Genomic DNA, 12,742 nt, shown 5'->3' with positions numbered 1-12,742 from the left:
TCCGCTGTGAAAAAAACCCTAACTTATCCACTGGATAAATTGACGGTTCATTCCGCTGTGGCGACCCCTGATGAATAAAGGGACTAAGCCGATAAGAAGATGAATAAATGAATTATGAGGATTAGTGAATCTCATTAAAACATTTCAAAAAGATATCCAAGCCATATTTTACCCCTTAATAAAATGGATTTTGCTCAATTGGAATAGTTTAAGATCACTGAAATGAAATAATTGAGATCAAATTACTAGAAGAAGACTATTTGTATTTCCTTCAACTGTATTATAAGCGTTTTTTGACCCATGGTGCAATATATTTAACATTTAAATGTATTTCTATAATAAAAGCTTTTAAAATTACTCTTTAATTTCATTCTAAATATACTGGGTTGCCATACCAAGAGTTGGGCCAAATATGGACAAGCTAAAAGGTGTTCATTTTAATATTAGGATGAAAAACGGCGTGGGCATTGTGCATTATCAAATCCACTAGAAGCATTGCTTTACATAAATGATCACACACCTCACAAATCTCTCTTTTAAATCAATAAATAATATAAGTTGCTTTACAATAATATATTTGTGCATATATACATTAGATTAGTCAGTACCAAAGCCAAAACTGGAACTAATCTAGCAAAAAGATCACAGTCCAAAGTCCAACATTTTTTCACCCATATTTATGTTGGTAAACAATGGAAAAATTAAGAGAAACATAAAAAGAAAATCTAATTTACTTGAAATTCTGTAGTTTATCTTTTTTTTTTTCCAAACAAATGAATTTAAATGTATTATCTTTCTATTCCTAAAGATGATTCCTAATGATTTAATAAATGCTGTTTAATTAATACTGTTATATACATAATAATATATAATATAATTCAAGTGGCATGGTGGCGCAGTGGGTAGCGACGTCACCTCACAGCAAGAAGGTCGCTGGTTCAAGCCTTGGCTAGGTGTGATTCCTCCGGGTGCTCCAGTTTCCTCCCACAAGTCCAATAACATGCTATATGTGAATTGGGTAAGCTAAATTGTCCATAGTGTATGAGTGTGTGTATGAATGAGTGAGTCTATGGGTGTTTCCCAGAAATGGGTTGCAGCTGGAAGGGCATCCGCTGCATGAAACATATGCTGGATAAGTTGGCGACCCCTGATTAATATAGGGGCTAAGCCGAAAATGAATGTATGAATAATATAATACATAATAAGTGTAAAATACCAGTATAAAATACTGTTTATTAAACTATTTTGTTAAAATGCACCAAAAATGTCTATATTTACTGGGAAATGCATAACAACGTTCATATTCAAAAGAATGTGTAGTCATTTATGCTGAGCACTGTGGCAGTATAGGCCTGTGTATGCCTGTATATCTGCGGTCTGAATGTTTTAGTGTGTGTTTGTGTCTGTGTGAAGTAAATGTATAATGGCAGAAGTGAAGCAGCCCAAAACGCCATTTCTTACATAAGACTGAGTGTCCGTTGATCTGGAAGTAAGACAGGCAGACACACCACAGCTCAACTCAGCGGTTCACTACAGCGTCCCACACACAGCTCATGTGCTCCATCTGTTGGACAAAAACACACATTACAACTATATTATACAAAACTGTCGTCTGCTGATATTCCCTAAAGGGATAGTTCACTCAAAATTCATTATTTACTTATCCTTCACTTGTTCAAACCTGTTTGAGTTTCAATGTTTTTTTTTTTTTGAGGCAATGGTTTACAGCTTTCTTCAAAGTATCTTCTTTTGTGTTCAACAGAGGAATGAAACTCTTTAAAGCACATGTGAGTGAGTAAATAATGAGTCAATTGTCATTTTTTGGTGAACTATCCCTTTAATATGTGCAAAGTGGGCTGTGAAACAATGCTTTTATTGTGTAAAATGATTTTTTTTAATCTCCAAATATAACGAATATATACTGAAGATGCTTGAGGGTGTTTTTTTTTAATGATAATAGAGTTTTTTGTTGTTGTTTCTTGAAACCCTTTCAAACCCTTTGCTCTGACTTTTGAAGATTCAACTTATTTAACACTTGTGACTGCTTTGGGAAATAGTGTTCGTCGTAGACATCACAGGATGACTGATCGTGAAGGAACGTGTAGTCTGGCACATTTGTTACCAACGACAAGTCAAGATTTATCAAGACAAAATCACTTAATTTGACATGGTGACTTTCGTAACCGACAATGCAAACCGTGTGATCTGACCGGGGATTAACTTCACCAGTTATGTAGGATTATGTAGTTTTGAGTTTTGTTTTCCCTTAATAATATATGGAGTACTAATAAATACAATTAAATAAAAATTCTAATAAAAAGTAATAAAATAAAAGTGTATAATAAAAAAATAAAAGTTGTATTTTGTTTTACCTCAATAATGATAAATAAAATAAATACAATTTATACAAATAAATTGAAGAATATAAGAATGTATAATTATTTTTTCTCTCTTAAAAATACAAATAATCTATAAAAATTATTCAAAGGTTTAATAGTGGGTAGCACGTTCACCTCACAGCAAGAAGATCGCTGGTTCGAGCCTCTGCTGGGTCAGTTGGCGTTTCTGTGTAGAGTTTGCATGTTCTCCCCGTGTTGGCGTGGGTTTCCTCCGGTTTCCTCCACAAGTCCAAAGACATGCGCTATAGGTGAATTAGGTAGACTAAATTGTCTGTAGTGTATGTGTGTGAATGAGTGTATATAGATGTTTTCCAGTGATGGGTTGCAGCTGGAAGGGCATCCGCTGCGTAAAACAAGGGCGACCCCAGATCAATAGAGGGGCTAAGCTGAAAAGAAAATGAATGAATGTTTAATAGTAAAAAACAATAATATGAAAATGTAAAATAAAAAATATAAAAAACTAAATTTAGGATTTCATTCATTCATTCATTTTCTTTTCGGCTTAGTCCTTTTAATAATCTGGGGTCGCCACAGCGGAATGAACCGCCAGCTTATCCTGCATTTGTTTTACGCAGCGGATGCTCTTCCAGCCGCAACCCATCTCTGGAAACATCCACACAGCCCTACCTACTGCACGACTGCGTCTCCAATTTAGAAAAATGTAATAATACAAAAATGTTTAAAAAAAAAATTACTATGATTACTAATTACTAAAAACAATTACTAAAATAATGCTACTAATACATAAAAATAAATACAATTTAAATAAAACAAATAATAATATAAAAATGTAAATGAAACATGGACAGCGCGGTGGCACAACGGGTAGCACTGTTGCCTCACAGCAAGAAGGTTGCTGGTTCAAGCATCAGCTGGGTCAGTTGGCATTTCTGTGTGGAGTTTGCATAGTTTCCCCGTGTTGGATAAGTTGATGTTTCATTCCGCTGTGGCGACCCCTGATTAATAAAGGGACAAAGCCGAAAAGAAAATGAATGAATGAAAAAAAAAAATTTATATATATATATATATATATATATATATATATATATATATATATATATATATATATATATATATATATATATATATATATATTCTCTCATTTTCTTTTCAGCTTAGTCCCTTTATTAATCAGGTTCGCCACAGCGGAATGAACCGCCAACTTATCCAGCAAATGTTTTACATAGGGGATGCTGTTCCAGCTGCAACTCATCACTGCGAAACACTCATTCACACACATACACTACAGACAGTTTAGCTTACCCAATTCACCTATAGCGCATGTCTTTGGACTTGTGGGGGAAACCAGAGCACCTGGATGTTCTCATGCAAACATAAGTACATGCAAACTCCACACAGAAATGCCAACTAACCCAGCTGAGGCTCGATCATTCTTGCTGTGAGGTGATAGCACTACCCACTGAGCCACCTTGTTGCCATATAAACAGTTGAAGTCAGAATTATTAGCCCATCTGAATTATTAGCCCCCTGTTTTAATTTTTTTTCCCCAATTTCAGTTTAACAAAGAGAAGATTTTTTTCTAATAGTTTTAATAACTCATTTCTAATAACTGATTTATTTTATTTTTGCCATGATGACAGTAAATAATATTTGACTAGATATTTTTCAAGACACCTCTATACAGCTTAGTGACATTTAAAGGCTTAACTAGGTTAATTAGGTTAACTAGGCAAGTTACGATAATTATGCAAGTTATTTTATAATGATGTTTTGTTCTGTTGACTATCGAAAAAAATGTAGCTTCAAGGGGCTAATAATTTTGACCTTAAATAGGCTTTTTAAAAATTAAAAACTGCTTTCATTCTAGCCGAAATAAAACAAATAAGACTTTCTCCAGAAGAAAAAATATTATCAGATTTACTGTGAAAATGTCCTTGCTCTGTTAAACATCATTTGTGAAATTTAAAAAAAAAAAAATTCAAAGGGGGGCTAATAATTCTGTCTTCAACTGTATATATATATATATATATACTGTACTAAATAAATGTTCTAAATAAGATCAGAGCCTTTTCTCATTAATATTTTGAGCAAAAAATCCAAAAGTTTTTAAAAATTATGCCACTTTCCCTCAACATTTGCCTCATATTTACAAAGAGTGTCAAAATTATCAATATGTAACCATGAATTCATCTCCCCTTTTTCCAGAAGGATCATTCACATTCACTTCATCAATTCCTGTGTGCTCTTTAATTGTGTTCTGTTGCAGTTTTTCCATTAGCGGTGTGTTCTGAATGTGAATTACCTCATTATTCTCTGTAATTGCGGTGTTTGAATAATGCTGTGAGTTTGTGTGTTTGTCATTGCTTCATCTCGTTCTGCACTCACTCTGCTGTGTTTTTGCATTGTTTCTGTTCTGGTGGTCTTCAACCTCACGCAGCACCTGCTGGACTCCAGGAGGACGAAGGTTTGTTGTCATGTTGGCCACCGCTGCTGCTGTGAGCCGAACATGTAACACGTGTGTCTTTATTTACACTGAACCAGACTGTACCCTGAACCTGATCCCCGGATTCAGATCTCACAGGTTTCTATGAGCGTTGTTCTTATCTGCTAGGGATGCACAGTAATGCTGGCCATATCAGTGTCCGTTAGAAAGGTTTTAACTTAAGTTGGACTGGTTACAGGCTGATACTGATAGCATTTTATTTTATTTTATTTTATTTTATTTTATTTTATTTTATTTTATTTTATTTTATTTTATTTTATTTTATTTTATTTTATTTTATTTTATTTTATTTTATTTTTAATTTAATTTTAATTTTTTTTATTTTATTTTAAATTAATTAAATTTTATTTAATTTTATTTTAGATGTTAGTTAGTTGTTTTATTTAATTTAAAAATTTAATTTTATTTATTTTTATTATTATTTTATTTAAACTTTATTTAATTTCCAGCCAAAGCAGCTTTAAATTAAATTTCATTTCATTTCATTTCTTTTTTAATTACAATTTTTCAATTTTAATAGTAATTTTAATTATTGCATTTCATAACATTTATTAATAAAATATTGATAACAGAAGCAGATGCTGTTAATATTAATTATATCTATTTTCTTATAATTATTATAAAAAATATAATAATTATTATTATATCAGTATTATTATTATTTTCAGTACAATTTTTTATTTTATTTTATTTTTTATTTTATTTTATTTATTTTTTATTATTATTTTATTTTAACTTATTTTCTTAAATTTTTACCTAAAACAGCTTTTTATTTTATTTTATTTATTTATTTTTTTTAATTTTTATTTATTTATTTATTTTATTAATTTGATGTTAGTTAGTTTTATTTAATTTTTAGTATTATTTATTTTTAACTTCATTTAATTTTCAACTAAAACAGCTTTTAATTTAAATTAACTCTGCTTTAATTACAACTGTTCAATTTTAAAAGTAATTTTAATTATTGCATTTCATAAAATTTATTAATAAAATATTGATAACAGAAACAGATGCTGTTAATATTAATTATCTATTTATTATAATTATTATTTTTAAAATATTACTATTATTATTATCATTATTATTATTATTATTATTATGTCAGTATTATTAGTATTATCATTAGTTTATTTTTGTATTTTAATTTCATTTATTTTGTTATTATTTTATTTTAACTTATTTTATTTCATTTTCACCTAAAACAGCTTTTAGTTTCATTTAATTTTATATTATTTTATTTCATTTCTGTTTTAATTACAACTGTTCAATTTTAATAGGAATTTTAATTGTTGCATTTTATTACATTTATTAATAAGATATGGATAATAGAAACAGATGCTGTTTATATATCTACTTATTATAATTATTGTTATTGTCTTGTTTTAACCATGCTTTAATCTTTTTTGTTAAAACAGTTTCAAATTTTTGCATTGATCTGATTAAGTCTATTTTAGAAGAATATATTCCATTTTTATAGTCAGCTTAATTACTGCAATAAAATTATAATTAAAAAAAATGATAATAGAAGCAGATGCTGAAAATATTATAAGTATATTATCATCAGTTCTTTGTTTATTTTATTTAGTTTTTATCATGGTTTTGACTAAGTTTTAATTCTGTATATTTATTTATTTATTTAGTTTAAATAGTTTTATATTATTGCATTGATTTGATTAAATCCAGATAAGAAGCATATATTATCTGATATATTTATTTTATGTCTGTTTTTAATTGAAACTATTCCATTTTATTAGTAATTGTAATTATTACATAATTAATAAGCAGAAGTGGATAATATAGAAAGCAGATTTTATCAAAATTGTTAATTTTAAAATCTCATTTGAATCTTTTTTAATTGAAAAGTATTACATAGATTAATTGCAGATTAGAAGCATATCAGATTTTATTTTATTACTTTATATTGTTTTATTCAAATTGCAATTGTCCTCTTTTTTCAGTACCAAATGTGTTGTATAATTATATAATCACCATCAAATATATACATTTATATATTTAATTAACTGTTTTTTAAATCGTTTTTTTCCCTATATTGCAAGCTAATTTTATCAGCTGTTTTCATTATTTTATTTTATTTAAAATTGTAATTCAACCTGCTTTTTCTTTCTTTCTTTCTTTCTTTCTTTCTTTCTTTCTTTCTTTCTTTCTTTCTTTCTTTCTTTCTTTCTTTCTTTCTTTCTTTCTTTCTTTCTCTCTTTCTTTCTTTCTTTCTTTCTTTTTCTTTCACTTTTATTTTTGATGCCTTGTGTCTCATAATATACGCAAAAACTGAATTTACAATTTGAAAAATAGATAAAACATACTACTGGCATTACTTTGGCAGACTTTCTTTTTTATACCATGTATCAGCTAAATAGTGACATCAGTGCATCTCTAGCTGCTGATCTGAGCCACCATCGCTTTTTTCAGTGATAAATGGATCAGATCTTCATAAGAACAACCTCTATAAGGAACATTTTCCCTTATCCTCCATGTTTTCTCTTCCAGAATAAGCTAAGATTAAGGGTTAACTGGGCCTTAAATTGTTGTTTTTTCCTATAAACTCCTGACCGAAAGCATGCGTGTGATACTGAAGAGATTTGTGTGTCTGTTTGTGATGATCTACATTTTCTGAGACACGCTTTGGGTGTTCTGAGCTCATATTCTCTGTCGTTCTGCCCAAGGCTCCTCATGTGCCAAATAGACTAGAAAACCCCATTATCTTTAGACTATTTGTAGCACAGTTTTTTTTTTTGGTCATTAACCTTATTTTAGAAGTTATTAGTATGTGTTTTCTCTCGAGAAACCTGATTGTTTCCTGTTTCCTCTCCTGGAATAGACCTCACTGTGATTTTCCTGACAATTTCCTGATTTTTTTTTATTATATATATATATATATATATATATATATATATATATATATATATATATATATATATATATATATATATATATATATATATATATATATATATATATATATATATATATATGATAATAATAAAAAGACCACTGCAAAATGCTCTGTTTATCTGGATTTACGGTTTATAGTTTTGTGTTGGGGTAAAACATCATTTAGATTTTATTCTGAAAACGACTAATTACATTGGTCTGAATTTAAGATAAAAATGTTGTCATTTCTTTGCATAAAATAACAAAAAGATACTAGATTTTCAGATTAATGTTCATTTTTAGACAACACGTTACCAAATTCTCTTCAGAAGAGTTATTTGTTGTCAATTACAACAAATGAAAACATTTTTTGCTCTTGCTCTTTTGAGTCATTTTCTGACTAAACAATGATTTTAAGACCTTATTATAATAAATAAAAAATTAAAATTCTACTCAAACCCATAACAAATACAGTAAATCCAGAGAATCTGTGGATTTTTAGGTGGTCTTTTCAAGATATGCATATATTGCTAAAAACAAATGTCATTTAACTTCCATTACTGGTCACATGAATGCAAAAAAGAACTTATCTGTATGCAAACCAGGTTCAACACAACAATATATTGTTTGCTTAGTTAGTTCTTGTACATGTTTACATTTATATATATATATATATATATATATATATAGAGAGAGAGAGAGAGAGAGAGAGAGAGAGAGAGAGCGCTGAAGTCAGAATTATTAGCCCCCCTTTGATTTTATTTTTCTTTTAAAAAAATGACGATGTTTAACAGAGCAAGGAAATTTTCACAGTATGTCTGATAATATTTTTTTTATTCTGGTGAAAGTCTTATTTGTTTTATTTCAGCTAGAATAAAAGCAGTTTTTAATTTTTTATTAAACATTTTAAGGTCAATATTATTAGCCCCTTTAAGCAATTTTGTTTTCGATAGTCTACAGAACAAACCATCATTATACAATAACTTGCCTAATTACCCTAACCTGCCCAGTTAACCTAATTAGCCTACTGTAGTTAAGCCTTTAAATGTCACTTTAAGCTGTATAGAAGTGTCTTGAAAAATATCTAGTCAAATATTATTTGTGTGTGTGTATATATATATATATATATATAATTTCCTTTTTTTAATTAATGCTTATTGTATTGGTCTGGATATTCCAATATTATAAATAGGGATTATAAGTTTCATTTTGGTTATTATGTTTATTTTATGTTTTAATTCAAGCTATTTTCTTTTTTTGCCAGATTTCAATTGTCATATATTTTCTATGATTTATAATTCATTTAAATAATTTTTTTTTTGTAATATTTAATATTTCTTAAATATAATACTATTAAATATTATTTAAAATTTCACTTCATTCATTCATTCATTCATTCATTCATTTTCTTTCGGATTAGTCCCTTTATTCACCATGGTCGCCACAGCGTAATAAACTGCCAACTTATCCAGCATATGTTTCATACAGTAAATGCACTTCCAGCTGCAACCCAGTACTAGGAAGCATCCATACACTCTCACATTCACACACATACACTACGCCCAATTTAGTTTATTCAATTCACCCATACAGCATGTTTTTGTACTGTGTGGGAAACCAGAGTACCTGGAGGAAACCCATGCCAACATGAGGAGAACATGCAAACTCCACACAGAAATGCCAACTGGCCCAGCTGAGACTCAAACCAGCGACCTACTTGCTGTGAGGTGACAGTGCTAACCACTGAGCCACCATATTTAATATTTGTGAATATAATATTTTTCAATATTATTTTAAATGTAATTTTACACTTTTTGTTTCATTTGCTCTGATAAGATAAGCTAATTAATTAGATTAAGTAATAGATGTCCATTAGCAATTTCTACCAGTTCATTTCAATATTTACAATATTCTTTTAAAATTTATTTAATTTCATTTTAGTTTCATTTCAATGGCCAAAAACAGTTATAATAGGTTTGGTTTTAGCCAGCATTAACAGCATTTGTACAAATTACCCACTTCTCAAATCAGACGCATTTTTACGATCATATAGATTGCTTTTCATAAAACTATAGCTTGATTCTGCACTGTAAAAAATACATTTCTGACTTAGTTTGTCTTGTTTCTAGTCCAGATATCTAAAAATACTTAAATCTAGACAATTTATTCTGGACAAGTAAAAAAATTTAGTATTTTTCAGAAGTAAGTCAGAATTAAGTGCGTTTTCCCTTAAAACAAGCAAAATAATCTGCCAATGAGGTAAGCAAATTTTATTTCAAATCTTATTTCAAAATAAAAACTATATTATTTTACTTATCACATTGGTCATAAACTCACTTAATTCTGACTTATTGCTTCTATAAACAATGCACTATTTTTTACTTGTCTAGAAAATGCTTCTTGATTTTGACATTATATTTCTGAAAACTAGATTTGAGATTTTTTTTTCAAGATTTCTTTCTTTCTTTTTTTTATTTGACAAAAAATAAGTGAAAACATTAATTCATCAAGGATAAACACAATAAAGTAAAAAAAAAAAAAAAAACTTTTTTCCGATTGTGGTCCTTGATGTAAAGTATACAGATTATACTACTTCCGGTAACAGGTACACTGTGACACTACAAAAATAAATTCAATCACATATAACCATTAAAAAACATACTGTAAAATTCATCAACATACTATTCCGCTTACATTTTAAACTAAAACTAACCACATTTGTAATACTTTTAATATCCTCTGGCAGTTTATTCCATAAAAATGCCCCAGAATATGAAACTTTTTAGATATTTTGGACTAGAACAAAAGCCAAAACTTTACATAAGGAAAGTGTTGAAAGCTGCTTTGAACCTGTTGAGACCGAGTTATAGATTTTTTAATATCCCACAGTGGGGTCATTTCCCTAACATCCAAACCTGACTTTTCTGATCTCAAAACCTGTTCTGAATGGGTCTGGTTGAGGATACTTCTGCTCATTATCTAAAAAAAGAAGCTCCCCGGATCACATCATGTTGTCCCCTGCTCTGTTCCATTCCAGCCACCTCCAGCTGACCATCCAGGCCCCTGCAGGACGAGCTGAGGACCCAGCGAGACCTCAACCATCTACTCCAGCAGGAGAGCAGCTCTCGGCCTGGCGGCGGAGACCATTTCACCACCATCGAGCTGACCGAAGAAACTTCCGCAGGCTCCAGGCTGAGCATGATCGCAGGCCAAAGAGCTGTTCCTCTTGAGAAAAACCCCTGGAGGAGATGGAGCTGCGCATCGAGACTCTCAGAAACAGACACTGGGAGCCCGAGACGAGTCTATCAAGAAGCTGCTGGAGAGATGCTGCAAAGTAAAGTCTTCCTCAGCTTCAGGACGGTGCGTTGGATGAGGAGGAGCAGGAGCGAGCCAGACGAATCGCTGAAGCTGAAGCGCAGCTCGGACACCTGGAGGTCATACTGGACCAGAAGGAGAAGGAGAACATCCATCTCAGAGAGGTATTTACTTATAATGCTAATAATTTGTGTTGGAAGAGGATTTTGGACCATACTGGTTAATTGCATTTTTAAGACCAGCTTATTATGCGTCGAGTGCATCAAGACAACACAAAATGCAAGATCTGTCATTGGTCAGTTTGGTAGCTGTTTGGGCAGGGACGGGAGCTGGGGTGTAAGTGTTTTTTTACTTTACTTTATGATTGTTGAGCATTGTTTTTACTGGTTTATGCCTCCTCCTCTCAAAAATGGGGTCCCAATATACTTTCAACTTTTTTTCATTTTCAATTTGAGGGGAAAAATTTTCACTTTCCTTCACTCACTATCCTTTGGCTTAGTCCCTGATTTTTGTTATTTGGGGTTGAAATAGGATTTTAGACTACACTGTAAATCTTTTTTTAATCTGTTAACTGTTAATAACAGTTTCCGTATTTTGTAATTCACAAGTGTTTTCTGTTTTTTTTATGGTTGTAAATGGCATTATGGGACCTTGATCTCTACTCTGTCGACTTTTGATGTTAAATATTCAACTCTTCAGTTTAATAAAGTGACTTTTATTGGCATTTTAGTAGTTTGGAATAATATAACGTCTAAAAGTCTTTGCACACTGGAGTCCAAAAATTTCGGATACGTTTTTTACGTATTCATATGCAAAAAAAAATTCACGTAAACAAACCTTGCACACTGAGTCTAATGCGTATTAATTAATCCATTCTGGAAAAAACGCAAAACATGTCGGAGTCAGTTCAAGCAGTGATGCTTTGTTGTCATCTCTTTACTCCAAAGTAGAAAAAGAAAGAGGAATAGGCTACATATTGTGTGCATTTAATGCGAGGAAGGAGAGTTCTCCTCCTTATCAAAGAGCTGCGCTACGATTATCCCCAAATGCAAAGTTTATTTCAGGAAATCAGTGGAATTTTATTACATTGTTTGTGATATGTCACACATTTGTGTATGTAAACAAATCCTGAACAGAGACTGGAAGTACCTATAGACATTTTAATAGATGGTGGTTGCGTTGACGTGTTGAAGCAAGAGGACCATGCTTTCTATTATAATGTCTAAGGGCAGTACCTCTAATGTGTGGACACACGCACACACACAGACACACACACACACACACACACACACACACACACACACGAAAAGCAGAATAAAACGAACCTGAATGTTTCGGAGGAAGTGTGCGATTAACACAATATCAACACGATGTGAGGTCAAATTTATTTTTTAACGTGTGAAAATTACGGACGAAAATGTCGGATTCAGTGTGCAGTAACCTTAAGAAATAATATGTAGATAAATAAATCTGTAAAATAACAGAAAATTTGCTGGCAGATTATTACAAGGTTTTGTAGCATAATATAAAACACCAACCCAGACAATATATCATTTTAAACTATTAAAATGTTAATAAAAGTCACTTTTTACAAACCTTTTGAGGATAAAGTTGTTGGAAGGCAGATCATAATGCAATTCAATAGCCTAAATAAACAGGGAAAAATAAAAAAATA

The 12,742-nt window shown here is 30.7% G+C and overlaps 1 protein-coding gene across 1 annotated transcript in view; it reads left to right on the top strand.

Annotated features, from left to right (window-relative positions):
- The first annotated feature begins 10,760 nt into the window (after window positions 1–10,760).
- Window positions 10,761–12,742, top strand: part of LOC130237099 (ERC protein 2-like) — a 59,174-nt gene continuing 57,192 nt past the window's right edge. Inside the window, exons 1-2 of the mRNA XM_056467906.1 lie at window positions 10,761–10,943; window positions 11,109–11,231. Coding sequence (XP_056323881.1) covers window positions 10,761–10,943; window positions 11,109–11,231 — 306 coding nt within the window. The remainder of the gene's footprint in view (window positions 10,944–11,108; window positions 11,232–12,742) is intronic.

The sequence above is a fragment of the Danio aesculapii genome, chromosome 11 (assembly GCF_903798145.1).
Source record: "Danio aesculapii chromosome 11, fDanAes4.1, whole genome shotgun sequence".
In the NCBI taxonomy this organism is placed as follows: Eukaryota; Metazoa; Chordata; class Actinopteri; order Cypriniformes; family Danionidae; genus Danio; species Danio aesculapii.
Note: the sequence above shows the minus strand (reverse complement) of the source record. Positions and strands in the feature narration are given on the sequence as shown.